Raw genomic sequence first — 18,001 nt, forward strand, 5'->3', positions numbered from 1 at the left:
TATATACATATTTTAGGTTTTTTAAAAATTAAAATATATTATTATTTATATTATATTATATAAACGATTTTCCGTTCTGACCGATTGGACCGTTTTTTAAAATCGGTTCGATCACCGATTCGATTATGAAAATATTGACTAAATATGGTAGTTCTCACATGAGATTGTCTAGATAATATTTATCAGTGATATATGTGTTAATCGATCTAATTATAAAGTTAAAAATTAATATTTTTTTATGAATCAAATTAAATATGAGCGTAGGCTAAAATTAACCAGTGACGTCGTTTCGTAACATGTTTTGTGTTTTGGTTAAATATATCATGAATATGTAATTTCTATGTAGACCAATCAACATTATTAGGGATGACAATGATCGGGTCTAGAACCGGTCATGTAGGTCCACATACGGGTTCAGGACGGATCTCGGGTTTGGCCAGATCTGCCCCGTACCCGTCCTGCCAAAAATATATATATTAATATATAAATATAAAATATATATGTATATATATATTAATAATATATAGTTATAATTTTTATATTAAATAATCAATATTTTATCCCTAATTTGAATTTATAATATTTTTGGATTGAAATAATTTTAATATATTATGATATTTTTAATGTGAAAATATATTAATATAATTTTTTTGTTATTAATTATTAATTAAAAAATTATACATTTTAACTTGTGAGAATTTTTTTTGTCCTAAATATTATTAATATAAATTTAAAAAATAAATTTAATGATGGTTTTTTTTATTTTTTAAACTTATTTAAATAATTTATTTAATAAAATTTAAATTATATTTAATTTATCGGATCCAACGGATCTAACCCGGATTGAACCCGTCGAGTTCACGGGACGGGGCCAAAGGGAGGCGGGGAGGGTCTCGTGTTTTCCCAAACCTATCCCGAACCCACCCCATTGCCATCCCTAAATATTAAGTTATCTAGATTAATTTTTCTTGTATGCTCCGAAATTGTGAAAATTCAATTGACCCTAATATCATAACCAAAAAGATCTCAATTTTATATAACTTATTCATATTCAAGTTTTGAAATGTTTCAAATAATTTCCGAAAATACCAAAGATTCATGTTTTTGTGACAGAGATGTCAATGAGTCGGATTTCGAATCTCGTTTGAGACTAGTTAAAATCGATTAAACATATCAAAACGGTCTTGAGATATAATTAATTTACGCCTAGAAGTAGAATCAATTTGGATACAAAAGTCATTACTTAAAATAAAAAATTTGTTGAAATAAATTCATCTATTTCAAATGTTTTTTATTAAAACAATTTTGACATTAACCCCTTCTGTCTTTTGATACCAAAACGGCCTGAAAATTAACCAAGCCGAGTTACATAAATGATCACAAAGCCTAAAACCCCAAACTGACTCTAAAATCTCCGCCAAAGTCTCCGCCTTCCTCCGCCGTCTCCACTTCTCCTCTCCGCCTGCAATGGCGTCCAAGCAGAAGAAGAGAGAAAAGTATAGCCTAGCGGACCTCAAAATCCTGGGCCAGAAGTTGCTAACTTCCAGGCTTCACATCAACAACCTCCCCATTCTTCTCACTTTCGTCACCCCAAAATCGCCGCCAGCGCACGCTCTCGAATCTATCCTCTCGCTCCAGTCCTTCTTCACTCCTCTGCTCCCTCTTCTCCCTGCTTCAACTCCTTCCCATGAATCCAATCCCGACCCTGAATTTGTTTACCGGGTCTGGCTGCGCTCCAAGTTCGACGACTTCGTCCAGAACCTCTGCGACGTCTTCATCTCTTCCAATTCCGACAACGCTCTTCGGGTATGTTTTGTTTTCGTTATTGTTCTCCTTAAAAATCATTGTCCCTTGATGCATCTGCTTTTAATCCAGGAAGTTGCTCTGGATGCCGTTATGGAATTTGTGAAAGTGCGCAGCGCTGGAAAATTTCATTCCTCCATTTATCACAAGCTTCTCCATTCCATCGTTAGTTTGGGAGATATATCTCCACTGCTGTTCTCTCTGCGTTCCTTTTTTCCCCTCCCCCTTTTTGTGGCGTATTGAACATAATCGTAATAAGATGTTAGGTGCTTCCGGGTTTGTTGGTTATGTATTTCATTCCACATTTGCAGGTTCACTCTATGTTGGGCGTTGATGATAGTCTTTTGGATTTGCTTACCACGAAGTATTTCAATTTCGTAGATGTCCGGTGTGTTCCATGGCAGAGACATTATTAGAAGCTTGTGGCTTTTGAACATAGTTATTTTGATTCATCTTGTTAGTTTAATCACCTTTGTTTTGTACAGTTATTTTACCTACATTAGTCTGGAAAAGCTTGCTAGAACCTTGGAAGGAATAGGTATTTCTCTTGTGTACGTCTATTGTCAATGCAACCGAATTAGTATTCATTTTATAACCATGTATGGGGCTCAGGTATGATTCTTTAAGTTACCCATGGTTTCCGCGTAAATCTGTTATTTTCCACAGGGGACAAAAGTGGAAGTGTAGATGTTGAGGATCAAAGCCATGTCACACCCAGGTCTGTATAGCTTCTTTTATTGATTTCAGGATGATAATTAGAAATGGCTGCAATTGGATTTAATTATCAGTGTTCATTGAGGATGTGCTGAACCATGCTGATTGACTTATTGGGCTGGTTGGAAGAGAGTGCAATTTAACGAGGCTGGGCGAACCTTGGCACATGGTTTTGTTAGCTTGGTTTATAGGGAGATTTGAATCAACTTTCAATGGCGAGCACTTTTGGTTCCTTACCTTTATGAGATTCCTCCTATTAGACTTGAGAAAATGAAAATGCTGTCAGGCAGCATCAAGTTTTTAGCATGTGTGGCAGTAATCGATTACTAATTTCCCTTTTCCCCCTTTGTAGGACTGACTTTCTTCTGTAACAAACTAAACATAGCTTTATGGTTTAGTAATTTTTTATTTTTATCCTTTTGCATCGCAGCATGGATCTCACCATTTACAAGATTCATTATCTTCTATCTCATATCCCAGCGTTGGAAGCTTCAGGGGAAAAGCTAGATCTGGAGGCGTGGACTGATTTGGGTAATATTGTTTTGCTGTCGATATACTAATGGTTCATCATGTAATCTTTTTTTAGTCATCTCAATCTGACTTCCGTGGACCTCATAGTTCGCTTCTAAAGTCTTAAGTTGTAGATAATATATCTTAGTGCCACTGTTTCTTGCATCTAATGTCATACTGCCCTTGCTGATCGCTTGGAAAATTCAAGTACTGCTAAAGTTCGTTAGAAATCACCTCCACCACTTTCTCTCTGAGTTAGAAATATGTCATGTGCTTTTCTACCTTGGTTGCAAGAATGTGTTATCAAACATGTGCTCATGATGCCTCATATGTTGCAGTATATATGAATATTTAGTTAAATGCTCTTGCTTTTCTCTAAGCCTTTTGTTTCTCTTGAATTATTGAACCGTGTTTCAGTGGTTTGACTGTTCATAGTATTAATTTGAATTCCCATTTGCATTTATTGACATCAGACATCATGTCACAAGTCGAAGGCGACAGACATCCCTACACGTTTATCCCACTACTCTTATGGGCTATCTGCTATTCTTTAATTTTATCAGCTTATACTTTTGACTTTGTTGACATCAGTTTTTTTATGTCATTATCTTTATGCGATAGGCATTTTTATGGGGAGAAGCAATAGGAAAGAACATACCGAAAGAGAAGATAGCAATGCCAAGTCTCGAAAGCCTAACCATGAGGTATATCTTGAGAAAATGTTGAATACAAGTCCAGGTATCAAATAGTAATCAACTCCACTTTTCTACAGAGAAACATCAATTATTTTGGATTATTTTACAGCTTTTGCCTTCAAGGAATGTTTCGAAGAAAATGAAACTGAAATTTACAAAAGCATGGATAACATTTCTTAGATTGCCCCTACCTCTTGATGTATACAAGGAGGTAAATTTTCAATATTTATAAGTGTATTTATGAAGAATTAGTATTTCCAACTGATATGTATTTTTGTCTTAAGGTTTGTCAACTCTGTCTGCAACATCTAGCCTATAACTTGATTTTTTTTTAATTTTAGGTTCTTGTGACCCTTCATGAGGCTGTCATCCCTTATCTCTCTAGTCCCATAATGTTATGGTAAATATTACTCAATCTAATGTTTGTGTTGATTCAAGAGTTATTCCCTTGTTTCTGCTCAAAAGCTTTTTTAATTATTTCTCAACTCTGAATATGTAGCGATTTCTTGACGCGATCATATGATATTGGGGGTGTCATAAGTGTTATGGCTCTTAGCAGCTTGTATATTCTCATGACACAACACGGTATCGAATATCCCAACTTCTATGACAAGCTTTATGCTCTGTTGGAGCCCTCCATATTTATGGCCAAACACCGGGCAAAGTTCTTCCAGGTAATTTATTAAATGTTTAAAACCATATGTATCCATGTGAATCTCACATGGTCCCAGTGTTGGCAATTTAAGTTCAATGTGGATGTGGAAAATCAGATTTAAATATGTTGGAACAAATAGGATCAATCTCCACTTTGTTTGACTGTAGTGACACACTGGTTATCTCATTTTCTAGGTGCATAATGGAAGTCTAAAAAGTTTAAATTTTGCGAAAAAAAACTGATGTTCACAATGTACGTTTTAGGTTATTGTCTATTCATTTTCCTTTGTCATATGAGATTGGAAAAATAAGAGACATTTTTAATTCAATTTATTTAAAAGTTTATACTTCAAAATTTATTTTCTAATGTTCATTGCTTAATCAATATATCGAATCTAGTATTGCTAATACAATATTCTCCTCTCACTGATTTACGTCTGAAAGGTTTCAGTTATAAATAATAAACACTGCTGATAATATGCTTTAAGGGTAAAAATAGCATTTGATTTTGATAATTAAAATAATTTATATTTAATAGTGCTTTATTTTAATGCCTTATTACATTATTTAGTATCCTTCATATCCAACTGTTTACTCATTGTTCGAGGCTGTAATGACCTGAGATCGAATTTCAGGTTTAGATCTCTTTACCCGCAAACATAATTGGCTTGGGTGTCCTGTGACAAAACAAACCCTAAAAGTGACGAAATTCCATAGGGTATTAATGCATTTAAGTACATAGTACAAGTTGCCTCATATAGAACAAGTACACGAACTAATACCTTGATTCTACTGTACACAAAGCTTAGTGGGCTGCAATTTCAGGCAGTATTTGTCAAAAACAGCCTGCATGGTTTATTGTTAAAAAATTCTTAAATATGACTGAATGTGAATAATTATTTCTTATTTTTCTTTCACATAGTGATTCTGTTTTGCTTGCTGATAAGTGATAACATTTTGAAAGTTTGTAATTTGTGGACTACATGTCATGCATGCCTAACATTTTTGGGTATGGCTTACTCTCCGATGTCTGTCCTGTGCTAATTATCTATATCATGTAAACATCTTCCCAGCTGTTGGATTCATGCTTGAAATCATCACTTCTTCCGGCATATTTGGCTGCTGCTTTTTGCAAGAAATTGAGCAGACTAGCACTGCGTGTCCCTCCTGCAGGAGCATTAGTTATTGTTGCTTTGGTGAACAATCTTCTAGAGAGGCATCCTTCTATTAACTGTCTGATTCATTGGGTAAGAGCACAATCATTTCCTTTGAAGGCTATAATTTTTCAATCATTTATAAGGTGGGGATTTGAACATGGTGTAAAGTAATATTTTTCCCATTGATAAGCATTTGGAATGTTATGGCATGTGCTATGGATCATATAGTTCTCAAGAAACTTAACATTCTTAGAATCTGTGTTAGGTTTTTTTCAGACTCACGACATGACTGCAATTTTTTGTTTATTTTTAATTAATGAAAATGATGCAAAGTAAATCATGTAGATGATAAATGATTTATGTTAAATCTTAAAGTGATTGGCAGAAAAATTTAGCATGTTGCTTGCTCTTGGGTGAGATAGGAAGGTATTGGTTAAAATGACTTCTTGACTGACTTGGTGGTCCTAACAAAGTTATAAAATTTGCTGGATCCCTAGAAAATCATGTTTTTTTTTAATCAATTAATCCTTTATCAAACTAGTAAAATTTGTGAATCTCCATGATAGAAAAATGTGATCTCTAGATTCATCATTGTGGTTGCATAGCACAATCAACATGGGATTACCGATAATTAGTTTTTATACGATATTGTACACTGTGGGTATTCAAAGCAGTTTCATCCCTCCATTTCTGGCTTTATTCTGGCCATGATCAAGTGACCTCTTGTTTTTTGTTTAGTCATGTTATGCTGCACCGTGAGCCTATCTTACGAGTGATAGGATTTCCTTAGAATCTTTCCTCATCTTTGACAAGAAGAAATAAGACGGCAACTATTAAGCTTTCATCAGTATTCAATATTGAAACTATTTTCTGTGTTGCAGTAAAAAATCCTTTAGATCATTGCGCTACAAAAGTGCATGATGTGTAGTGTCATTCTATTCTGTGCATTGTTTGTATGTGTTTAAATGATGTATGTTTGGTGACACACATCCCTATCATTTAGGAGGGTGGTACTGGAACCGGAAGAGGAAATTCTGAAGAAAAAAACGAGAGCATGAAAAATGCTGAAAATTGCAGCGATCTGCAGGAGTTGTTTGACCGGAAGGGAGGATTTGATCACTTTAAAAATGAGGAAAGCGATCCCAAATATACTAATGCCATGCGTAAGTTTTACTTATCTCTATTTTGGGTTTTTTCCTGCATAAATAAACTTCCCTAAAGTTAATTGTTATCTATTACATGCCTTTAATTTTATTGCCCGTTCTTTTATATAATCACTGTTGAAGCATTATTTTTGGAGTGAAATTCAGTTTGTTCTTCCCCCATTAAAGTCAATGATTTGTAATCCACGGATATGTCTTGAATCATCCTGTGCTATGTCAAATATACTTTGGATATGGAAACAGCCCTGATACAGATCTGACATGAATTTTGATTCTCCATAAAAAAAGTTGTACAGAAAAATGTTCGACATGGCCAAGAGAGTGTCCCAAATGTTGGGAGTACGATGGGCCTAAATTTCATCTTCCAGACAGTTCTGTGTAATGAAGGGGAAAAAATAGTCAAAGGAATACAATTAATTGAAGTATAAAATCACACATGGAGACTACACTTCAAAACCAGTGCTCCTTAGTCAAACCTTTGCGTTATCGTAAAAAATTGTTGTCTCTTGTCCTTTTGTCTGAACTGTTTTTCCAGTAGTTAGTTGATCGATTTAAGGATCTTATATTAAAAAGGGTCAATACAATGTCCGAGAGGTTCAGTTCTGCTTCATGAGATGTGCCTAGAGAACTCGAGTATCCCTTGAAATCATGTATTTTTACCTCAAAAAGGCATATTAATACTTCACGTTACACTTTGGAACATTATTTGTATTTATTTCACAGATAGTTGTAAAATGAAAATAGGTTTGCTATGTGCACTGGCCACCTAGTTCAGTCGTGTCACCCCCCTGACTCTAATCTGATTGTTATAGATTCTCAGTTAATAAGATACTAAAATGATAGATATGTGGCAATTATTGGACAGGGAGCTCTCTCTGGGAGATCGATAATCTTCGTTATCATTATTGCCCTCCGGTTTCAAGGTATGCTCTATGGAAATTTTAACAAGTATTTTTATGTTGTTTGACTGTTAACACATTACATTTAGATTCTCACTAATTATTAATTGATTCTCTTCTCGTGTGATTAGATTTGTTGTCTCACTTGAGAATGATTTGGCTGTCCGGGCTAGAGCTCCAGAAATTGCTGTGAAAGACTTTAGTTCTGGTTCATATGCAACAATTTTTAATAATGAGGTAAACTATTTGAGGAGAAAGATAAGTACCCCATGATGTGTTCATTTTAGATAAGTTTATCCAAACTATTTTATCTTTATTTGTTTTGTCTTCACTTGGCCTACAACGCTATTCTCTTTTAAACCAATGTATCTTTTTTCTGGTTGTGGTTCTTAAGTCAGTAAACGAAAGTTCAATATTTGTTGCAGATAAGAAGAAGGGTCAAACAAGTCCCACTGGCTTTTTACAAATCGACTCCAACATCTTTGTTCTCAGAGTCCGACTTTCCTGGTTGGACATTTAAATTTAAGGATGCAGAATCTATTCCAATGAGTGTTAATGACCAAGCAATCGACGTATCTGAAGATGACAGTGATAAATCTGCAAAACGGCTGCGAACGAATTGATTATATGGCTACGTTCAATCTTACGGTGGCAAAGAGAAACTTTGATCTACCAGTTTTCTAGTACTGCCTTGGCAGCTACCATTCGTCTCATGGCACATAGAGATTCATATCAGACGATTTTACCATTTTTTTTTGTGTTACAGTTCCTTTGTAGCAGGAAGTATCCTTGTGCTAGAGTAGCTTATATTCAACTAGATAATGAGACATTCTTATTTAACAAGAACCAACTCTGTAACAGTTTTGTTATGTTTCATTAATTTGAGCATACTAGGTAAGAAGTGTAAACAATTTATTTATCGTGAGGTACAACTTATGTATCAATTCAGTTAAAAAAAAACTCATGTATCAATTATTATAGTAAATAATTGGCTAATTACAATAATCATCTTTCAAAGCATTATATCAATTATTTTTTAAATCTTCGAGGACTGAAAAACTATATTAACTAAATTTGTTTGAATTAATTTTTTTAACTTACTGTTAGGTTTAAATAATAATAATAAAATTTAATTTTTTGGGTTAAAATATTGTTTTTTTGTAAAAAAAAAACATGTATAATCAAACTATAAACTAAATATTCTATTTATTTTTGTTCTCGGTTTTAAAATTATTATTGTGCGGTAATAATATTTTGATATCATATTTATTTTTAAAACTAATAGTAAGTCAAACTACATCCTTTTTAGAAATGTTTAGCAACGGAGAAATCTTTTTACTTGTAAATGTTTTCCAATGGTAGTAAATGGTTGTACGTCTTCTCTTGTTACAACAGTTGACATCAGAATCCGAAACTGAGAGAATAAGTCTGTCTATCAAGTGAACAAAATTTATCTTGATCATATCCCCTCATAATTCATACACCGTTTCGGTACCTTATTTGGAAGTCCATATTTTAATTATATTAATCCGACACCAGATTTAGATTTGGATGTCCGTAGTTTAATTAATATATCCTGAAACTTAAAATTGGATATTTTCATTGAGATGATGTTCATAGGGGTAAGTGAGATCCTATCTGTATAGACATTGGCTCATTGTAGATTTAAGAGTTGAGATTTATCGATACATGTGGGGTTTACTATTTTTTCAGTGGATCCCACAAATATTAATAAATATCCACTCCTAAATACATCGTTGGGGTAAGACCTATAAATGTAAGATGTAATTATCCGTTCATAGGAGTCGTGACAACCTGACTCTTTGAAGCATTAAAGATGAATTACTATTACTACTATTATAAATATGGTAACTTCGACCATACCCATGGGTGGTGTGGAAGTATTTGATTAATCTAATCCCATGGGTAGGTTCGAAATTTCCTATAAACATATGAGTTTTGAATTGTGATCAGTATTGATTGTCCTTGTTTGTTCAGTTTTGTCAAAGATTGCTTGGAGTATTACATTAGTTGTTAGATAATCTTACTAAGAGCAAATTAATTTATTTCTATTATAAGTTCTCATAATTTAGATCACTATTTCTCTTTTACAACTTTAATTACTTGAAAATTCCTTTTTTTATTATTTTCTTTATTTTTTTGGTTTTAAAATAATATTGACAAATCTATTCCAATAAATCTGTTTCAAAAGTATCAACAGTGAAATACAAGAACTATTGTAAGGTGAATTGAAATTGGTTTTTATTCACATCGACTTGTAAAACCTATCATTTTAAAATTTAACAAAAATGGAATAATAATAAAGTAAGGTTTGACTTTAATTATTGGAGAATTAAGGTGTTTAATATTTGTTTTTTCATTTCTTGTAATGATAATATGGTTTAGCATATTTAATTGTTCAGGTCTTGTCTAGATAAAATATTCAGGTAATTTGTCTTCATAGTTATTGTCAAATATTTGTTTATATAGTTTTCACATTCTACTCAAATGTATTATCTTTTTTAAAAAAATCTGCAAATACATCTTCTTGTACATAACTTTTGCAAATGATCATGTAAATAAATCTTAACTGTAATGTTTAGATTTAATGATAGTTTCTATTGTATCAGCACATGTCTTTCTCACGCTTATATCTTCACTTATACGAAGTTTGAGAAATCGGTCACTTGTCCCATAATTGCCCTAACCTAAGTTAAGGTAGTGTTTGAGGGGAATGTCGATGTTACAGTAGGGGTAATATTCCAACTGTAGCTGTGTGGCCAACATGCAATTCATGTGGGACTCACATGAATTTTGGTTAATCAAAACCATCCACGCTGCAGAGTGGGGTAATATCCCCTCCGTAACTTCGAATTTCTCGTATTTGAGATTGTTTCTAGGAAATACATTTAAACTTTTCTTTCACAAATTTTGAAAAATTGCGAAGGAAAAGCTCAAAAGCATTTCCTAGAAGCAATCCCAAACACTACATAAGAGCGCTTAACTTTGAAGTTCTTATGTGGTTAGCTCTAAAAAAAAGGCACACCTTGTAGATATGATTTTCACCTATAAAATCTTTTAAACATATCTTAACTGTATAATATCATAACTTCACAGTCTTGAGATCCTTCTCATTCGGGGGTATATGTCAACTAGCTTCCACTTCGTTCATCCCCGAACACACTTTCATAAGAGATGTCGACTCTGATACCAACTATAATGTCTCAGATTTGAGGATTGTAGCAACACTGTTCTTTTTAGCGTGCTTATATCTTCACTCACACACACCATGAGAAATATCCCAAGGGTCACCCATCTCATAACTGCCCCAAGTTAATTACTCTTAACTTTGAAGTTATTATGTGATAAACTAACGAAAAATGTGCATCTTGATTATATAAAGAAGAATGAATTTTAATTTGATAAGGTCTCACGGATATTTTGGATGAGTCGACCCAATCCATATATAGAAGAATTTTGGTATTTTAATCTTCTTTGTGAAAAAATATGTCCACTTTATGTACAAGCAAATAAAACTAACTATTTTGGTGTTCCAATCTTTTAAAAAAACTGCATCTTTATCTATTATATATAGTTTGTCAATTTGGACCTTATCATAATAATTAATTCCACACAAAAATCATCCCTAAATTTCTTGTGTGTGTATATACGAAGGACAAAACTGACAATACAAAATAAAAAATTTTGACATTGGTTTACACTTTTATAATAGAGAGATCAACAATAGATAAATAATAGATAATAGATTGATGATGGTCATGCTTTTTGGCTTCTCTGCCTACTTAATACCTGTAAACCAGGTTCAACCCCAACTCCAACCTTGTTGCCTTGTATTTTTACATTTGTTAATTAATGAGACCTACCTTCTCTAGTACTTGCATTGCTTTGAAGGGTGTATAAATTTGATTCCTGGCTTTCGTATGATATAACAAAAGGAGAATGAATCAGATGGGTGAAGTGAAGGGTAAAGTGTGTGTGACTGGTGCAGCTGGCTTTCTAGCCTCATGGTTGATCAAGCGTCTCCTTTCATTTGATTATCATGTCATTGGAACAGTCAGAGATCCAGGTGCATAATTTGAATCATCAAACTTTGCTCCTATTGTTATTTTATGTTTATGTTAATGGTATTTACATTATTTTCTTGCATTACAATTATTGATCAGGAGATGAGAAGAAAGTGGAGCATCTGTGGAAGCTGGATGGAGCAAAAGAAAAGCTTCGCCTGGTGAGAGGAGACCTCATGATAGAAGGCAGCTTTGATGAAGCAATCATGGGCTGTGTTGGAGTGTTTCACACCGCTTCACCTGTTTTAGGCCACTCTACTTCTGATCCAAAGGCATACACTTTTTTTTTAATATATATATATACTCCGCAAGACGAGACGAGACCAACATTGATTTTGATCCGTGGCAGGCAGAAATATTGAAACCTGCAATCGATGGCACTCTCAATGTGTTACGCTCGTGCAAAAGAAATCCGGCTTTGAGGCGCGTGGTTCTAACCTCATCTTCATCGACGGTTAGGACTAGAGAAGATTTTGACCCTGATGTAGCATTGGATGAGTCATCTTGGAGCTCTGTGGAGCTGTGTGAAAAACACAAGGTATTCCAGTGAGTAGTAGCAGTAGACTTGATTGTCTTTTATACATGCATGGTTTCCTAAGTAAATCATACATAGGCGCGCGCCGCCTTTTTTTCTCTTGGGTGGTTTGTTTGTTCCTACTAGATTTGGTATGCATTGTCCAAAACTCTAGCGGAGAAAGCTGCATGGGAATTCTGTGACAACAACAAGATCAATCTGGTGACCGTTCAGCCTTCGTTTGTGATCGGACCTTGTTTGCCTCCTGTTCTTGGTACAACTTCAGCCGATGTACTTGGCTTGCTCAGAGGTAGTCATGTATAAACATAACACATGATTAATAAGATCAAGATGTGTACGTAGAAACTAAACTGACTGCTCCTTTAAAAACAAATAAACACACACCAGGGGAAACAGAGAAGTTCCAATGGTATGGAAGAATGGGATATGTTCACATAGATGATGTTGCGTTGAGCCATGTTCTTGTTTTTGAGACGGAGACCGCGAGAGGGCGGTATCTTTGCAGCTCAACCGTTGTGGACAACAATGAACTGGTATCGATTCTATCATCGCGCTATCCCGCACTACCCATACCCACAAGGTGAGTATCCCCATTCATCAACAAATATAATCTAGAATCCATGTTGAATCAGATATTGCGACTTGCAACTTTTAACTTTTCTTTTGTTTTTGCAGGTTTGAGAAACTGGACAGACCATACTATGATTTCAATGTGTCGAAACTGAAGGGCTTGGGAATTAAATTCAGATCAATTCAAGAAATGTTCGATGATTGTATCGAATCATTGATCCAACAAGGCCATTTAACCTCTGTCTCGACCCGTTCGTAATAACGGATACCCGAAAATTATAATAAGAAAACAAAAATGAATATGGTGGTGGGTATCACAATAATTGTATGGAGCATGTGTTTTTTATGTGTTCATTCCTTTCATACCTTTGATTGGGAAAGGAATTAAATTACATTAAATTTACTACTATTTTTATACTCCATTACTTTAAACAGCATCGGCATCCCAAGAAAAGATAACACACCACTCCACAAATACAAGTGACGCAATCGAGTTTATCTTCAGACTATAACGTAATCTTCATAAACTTTTCGTGAAAGAAAATTAATAACTTTATATCCAGCACACCAAGACTTCTTCCAACCACACACACATATATTCTATTAATATTATCTTTACTATTATTAAATATGAGAGAATATAGACAAAAAATGATAAGTTTGGTATGCTTTTTTGTTTTTGTTTTTAAAAAAATAAATAAATGTACACAGTAACCTCTCTGTTCATTTTGATACTTATCATTTAACCATGGTAATTTTAATTGAAAAATAATATTGTTAAATAAATAGATTATTCAAGTATGTAATACGTACACCCAAGTAGTATTGATTTATTAAAGATTAGTCCAATAAAGATTTTTAAAATAAAATACAACAAAAAAACATAAAATTAGCCCAATAAAGACAAATTTGATAGGTTGTATAACCAACCAAGCTCATAATTTTTTTTAAAAAAAATCTCCTAATTTTTAAAATTATTATATTATCTCAAATTTAATATAAATATTAATAATAAAAAATATTATCCCGGAACGCAAATGTACGAATGCTAATGTTATATAATTGAACAGATAAAATTAAAAAAATATATGTGGTGAGATTATTCAAACAAAACAAAAAAAAGGAAATATCTGTGGGAGCTGATTCATCACCGTCGTCATCATCATCACCGCCGATAATCGGAAGATAGATTAGATATTGATGGTGATGGTGATGGTGGTGGGAAAGGAAGCGGGCTCATCTTCGAATGATTTGCCCACAGAGAACACACCTCTCTTGTTTTCTTTCGCCCACAAGCCCCAGGCTTTGTCTTCTCAGCTCAAAACCTTCGCAAATGTCTTTATAGCCATCGTCGGGGCCGGAGTTCTTGGCCTCCCTTACACCTTCATGCGCACCGGTTGGCTCACTAGTCTCCTCATGATTCTTGTGGTCGCCGCTCTCACCTACCATGGGATGATGCTCCTAATCAGGACCCGTCACAAGCTTGGGGATTCCCCCTATCCGATTGCTTCTTTTGGCGATCTGGGTTTCGCTGTTTCTGGTTCTATTGGCAGATTTGCCGTTGATTCCATGATCGTTCTGTCCCAAGCTGGCTTTTGTGTTGGCTATCTCATTTTCATTTCCAACACTCTCGGCAATCTTTTCAATTCCTCCTCCTCATTGGTTGCGCCTAAGATCTGGGGAGTGAGCGCCAAGAGCATTTATATTTGGACTTGTTTTCCATTTCAGTTGGGGTTGAATTCGATTGCATCTCTGACCCTTTTGGCGCCGCTCAGCATCTTCGCGGATATTGTGGACTTGGGGGCTATGGGGGTTGTGATTGCTGAGGATTTCCAGATATTCATGAAGCAGATGCCAGCGGTTGAGGCGTTTGGAACTCTTTCCACCTTCTTTTATGGATTGGGAGTGGCGGTGTATTCGTTTGAGGGGATTGGAATGGCATTGCCTTTGGAGTCGGAGATGAAGGACAGGTCCAAGTTTGGCAAGATTTTGGGACTGGCCATGCTCTTCATTGCTGTAATGTATGGGGCATTTGGAACGATGGGTTACTTTGCATTTGGTGAGAACACAAAGGACATAATCACGGCCAACATTGGAAAAGGATTGTTGAGCACTTTGGTTCAGCTAGGCCTCTGCATAAATTTGTTCTTTACATTCCCGTTGATGATGCACCCAGTTTATGAAGTGTTTGAGAGGAGGTTCTGGTCGGGGAATTACTGCTTGTGGATGAGATGGATGCTTGTACTGGTTGTAAGTTTGGTTGCATTATTTGTTCCAAATTTTGCTGATTTTTTGTCTTTGGTGGGCAGCAGCACCTGCTGTGCTCTTGGGTTCGTTTTGCCCGCTCTGTTCCATTATCTAGCATTCAAAGAAGACATGAGCTGGAGACAAGCTAGTGCTGATTGGGGCCTAATTATCTCGGGTGTTTTTCTTGGGGTCTTGGGGACTTGGTACTCCCTACTGGAGATTTTCGCTATCAAGGTGTGAATAAATTGATAGCCAGTAGTTCAAACAATAAATATACCTACATGTTATTGCTTTTTGATGAAACTGAAACATAATGCTGAGTTTTCCTCTGCGCAATAGTTATGCTTTTCATTTTTCATGTGATTCATCTTCTGGGAACAAATTCTTTAGTAAAACTGAATGTGAAGTTAGAGAAAACATTGTCTTTTATGCTACTTTACCAATCCTGAAAGATGTGGCAGAAACTTATTTGTTGTGATAAGCAAGGCATGTTGATTCTCTCGCCTAAACGTGTCTATCAATGAGAAGGAGATATGTACTTGTTTGTGGACAAACATATATGTGAATGGACATCCAAGTTTGTATTTTTTCAGCATTTGGTTGTTGATGATATGCATATCTTCAGATTTTGATCTAATATTATGGGAAACTATGTTAGATTTCTTGGGTTTTTTTCTTAATTGTTATTGAGATTAAGGTCTAACCTTGTTGGCTAGCCGATAATAATCAAATCATTTCCTTATCAGGCTTGAAAGACACCACCATATCTATCAGACTGGCTACGAGTCTACAATTTTGGTACCACACTGAGTTCTTGCTATTCTATTTTATTTTCTGGTCTGTTATTTAGCAATAAATTAGCCCTGATTTGAAGATGTTTCTGATTGAAAGAGATCAACGGTGACTTTCTTGATGTGGATGAATTCACTTTTGCAAGGATGCCACTTGTGAGACTATAGCAAATGCTTTTAATGATTTACCCAACAAACAGGGCCTGCTCTGATATTACCAAGTAGAGATACATATAGTTCCGGATTTTGGTATTGTGTTGGTGGATAGTATTTGAATACAACCGCGCGCTGACAACATTTCACTTTGTAGCAACATATGTATTTCAGTCTTCATTGATAATATCATGTAATGACACTGCCTTTTATATATACACGAAATATGATGAAGGGTTGGGCTTGCATTGCCCTTCATATGCATTTTGCAGCTAGAGTTACTTGTATTCGTCATTCATCGATTTATTTGCATCTCAAGAGATTTAGTTTAGTGTCGAAAGTGTAAGCAGAAGGCTAATCCCTCCATCACCATTCCTTTTTGTGGAAGCTCACTTTGAATTGATGTTGAGGGTGTGTTATTTGAAGGTTTTGGCTAGGGGGCTTTGTTATGGAGAGTGTTTGTTTTTCCATATGTCTAGTTTGTTTGGAGCTGCTGATCTCCAATCCGAGGATGACAAGTTCAGCAAGCATTTCAAGGGATGATTTGCTTGTAGCTGGAAATTTTGATACAACGTTTGAGTTGCTAACAAATTGGGTATATTATGCATGACGATTTGTTAAAAGTTGATTGGAGGAATTTATATTGTGTGGATGAACGACACACAATAAAGTTGGAGCTCGTGAACATGTCGATATGATCTATTACGAAATTGACTCGTGCTTGAAATTTAAAAAAATTATTTTAATATAATAGATGGTCATGATAGTTTTGTATACGTAGATAAACTAGTTTGTACGTGGTGAATAGTGAGTAAAATGAGGACACGAGACATACATGCACGACAAGTGTAATATTGTTGGCCACGAAGTAGCCAAACGTCCACGCTTGAGACCACCACCATCGCCATATATATAGTAACGTGGTTACAAGAAAATGGCAATTTAAGCAATAATAATAATAATAATAATAATTGAGAAGATTAAGATGGCGGACGTCAGAGGAAGAAGCGCAGCGTGCGACGACAGATGCGGGTGTCCGTCGCCGTGCCCTGGCGGCATCACTTGCCGGTAAGTACGAACATGCTTTCCCACTGTTATTGTTCTCGAATGATATCATGAATAAATGGGTGGATGCATGCGCGCGTGCAGGTGCTCGGGCGGAGATCCTAGCAATATGGAACACAAGCAGTGCTCGTGCGGGGAACACTGCAGCTGCAATCCCTGCACATGCTCCAAAAGCAGCTCCACGGCGGAGGCCGGGACGGGGAAGGCCTTCTGCAGGTGCGGTGCGGGCTGTGCCTGTCCCACCTGCACAGCTACTTCTTAGTCAGTGATTGTATCGGTAATAAGACGAGCGATTACAATAGATGAGTTGATTTGTATATAATGGACATGGAGTGTGCATGTAGTTTTGAGTACCATAAAAAAAAATATATATATATATATGATCCGCTGCCGAAATGTGTGTGCGCTCGCGTGCGTAGTTACGTGGTTATTATGGAATAATATTTAGAACTATGTTGCTGAGACTTGGTTGCCTTTTTTTTCATATAGTTGGCCACTATACTGATATATATGTACGTAGGAGAAAGAACATCACTGTTAGGACGTTTTGGGGTATGTGATATTAATTAATTACTGTTTAATTGGACTCATTAAACCAATGCATAATCATGAATGGAAATGAAAGTGCTTCTGAGGTCGCTGTTGGAAACATTTTGGGGGGTATGATATTAAATAAATACTGTTTAATTAGACAGATGACACCATATGATCATGCTATCATAAATGAAAATGAAAGTTAAATGAAATTTCTCCCGAGAAATTCGTCTCACCTTCTGAGATCAATGTTGTAACATTTTTGGGTCGTGGAAAATTAATTAATTACTGTTTAATTGGACCTAATTAAACCGTGACATTCTATCATCATCATAAATAATCATAAATGAAAATGCAAGTTCTTCTGAAATCGTCTCATCTTGCATGGAAGTATTTTTTTTACAACAATATAATTGCATGGAAGTA

The 18,001-nt window shown here is 35.3% G+C and overlaps 3 protein-coding genes across 4 annotated transcripts; all 3 read left to right on the forward strand.

Annotated features, from left to right (window-relative positions):
- Positions 1–1,384: 1,384 nt before the first annotated feature.
- LOC140887328 (protein NUCLEOLAR COMPLEX ASSOCIATED 4) lies at positions 1,385–8,522 on the forward strand. The gene is made up of 15 exons (XM_073294511.1): positions 1,385–1,806; positions 1,876–1,968; positions 2,115–2,191; positions 2,289–2,341; positions 2,470–2,521; positions 2,948–3,048; positions 3,649–3,731; positions 3,832–3,933; positions 4,064–4,122; positions 4,222–4,396; positions 5,450–5,623; positions 6,537–6,696; positions 7,562–7,619; positions 7,727–7,832; positions 8,021–8,522. The coding sequence occupies exons 1-15, from the start codon at positions 1,468–1,470 to the stop codon at positions 8,216–8,218; spliced, it is 1,830 nt and encodes a 609-aa protein (XP_073150612.1). The 5' UTR covers positions 1,385–1,467; the 3' UTR covers positions 8,219–8,522.
- A 2,781-nt stretch (positions 8,523–11,303) lies between these two features.
- On the forward strand, positions 11,304–13,172 carry LOC140892725 (tetraketide alpha-pyrone reductase 1). The gene is made up of 6 exons (XM_073301699.1): positions 11,304–11,682; positions 11,780–11,952; positions 12,030–12,218; positions 12,342–12,504; positions 12,603–12,795; positions 12,891–13,172. The coding sequence occupies exons 1-6, from the start codon at positions 11,556–11,558 to the stop codon at positions 13,042–13,044; spliced, it is 999 nt and encodes a 332-aa protein (XP_073157800.1). The 5' UTR covers positions 11,304–11,555; the 3' UTR covers positions 13,045–13,172.
- Positions 13,173–13,874: 702 nt separating this feature from the next.
- Positions 13,875–16,249, forward strand: LOC140886865 (amino acid transporter AVT3B-like). Of its 2 annotated transcripts, none has more exons than XM_073293752.1 (3): positions 13,875–15,266; positions 15,779–15,830; positions 15,907–16,249. In XM_073293752.1, exons 1-2 carry the CDS (start codon positions 13,986–13,988, stop codon positions 15,782–15,784), a joined length of 1,287 nt encoding a protein of 428 aa, XP_073149853.1. In that variant the 5' UTR covers positions 13,875–13,985; the 3' UTR covers positions 15,785–15,830; positions 15,907–16,249. The 2 variants fall into 2 exon arrangements, with proteins under 2 accessions (XP_073149853.1, XP_073149854.1); XM_073293753.1 differs by having other exon boundaries at positions 15,924–16,249.
- The last annotated feature ends 1,752 nt before the right edge of the window (positions 16,250–18,001 follow it).

Source organism: Henckelia pumila, chromosome 3 (genome assembly GCF_033568475.1).
Source record: "Henckelia pumila isolate YLH828 chromosome 3, ASM3356847v2, whole genome shotgun sequence".
Lineage (NCBI taxonomy): Eukaryota > Viridiplantae > Streptophyta > Magnoliopsida > Lamiales > Gesneriaceae > Henckelia > Henckelia pumila.

Bases quoted from the DNA above. Each gene is read 5' to 3' on its own strand.
- LOC140887328 (XM_073294511.1), top strand. From the start codon at position 1,468: ATGGCGTCCAAGCAGAAGAAGAGAGAAAAGTATAGCCTAGCGGACCTC. The intron at 3,732-3,831 runs GTATATCTTGAG...ATTATTTTACAG, and splicing joins CTCGAAAGCCTAACCATGAG to CTTTTGCCTTCAAGGAATGT. The intron at 7,620-7,726 runs GTATGCTCTATG...TCGTGTGATTAG, and splicing joins TATTGCCCTCCGGTTTCAAG to ATTTGTTGTCTCACTTGAGA.
- LOC140892725 (XM_073301699.1), top strand. From the start codon at position 11,556: ATGAATCAGATGGGTGAAGTGAAGGGTAAAGTGTGTGTGACTGGTGCA. The intron at 11,953-12,029 runs GCATACACTTTT...GATCCGTGGCAG, and splicing joins ACTCTACTTCTGATCCAAAG to GCAGAAATATTGAAACCTGC. The intron at 12,796-12,890 runs GTGAGTATCCCC...TTGTTTTTGCAG, and splicing joins GCACTACCCATACCCACAAG to GTTTGAGAAACTGGACAGAC.
- LOC140886865 (XM_073293752.1), top strand. From the start codon at position 13,986: ATGGTGATGGTGATGGTGGTGGGAAAGGAAGCGGGCTCATCTTCGAAT.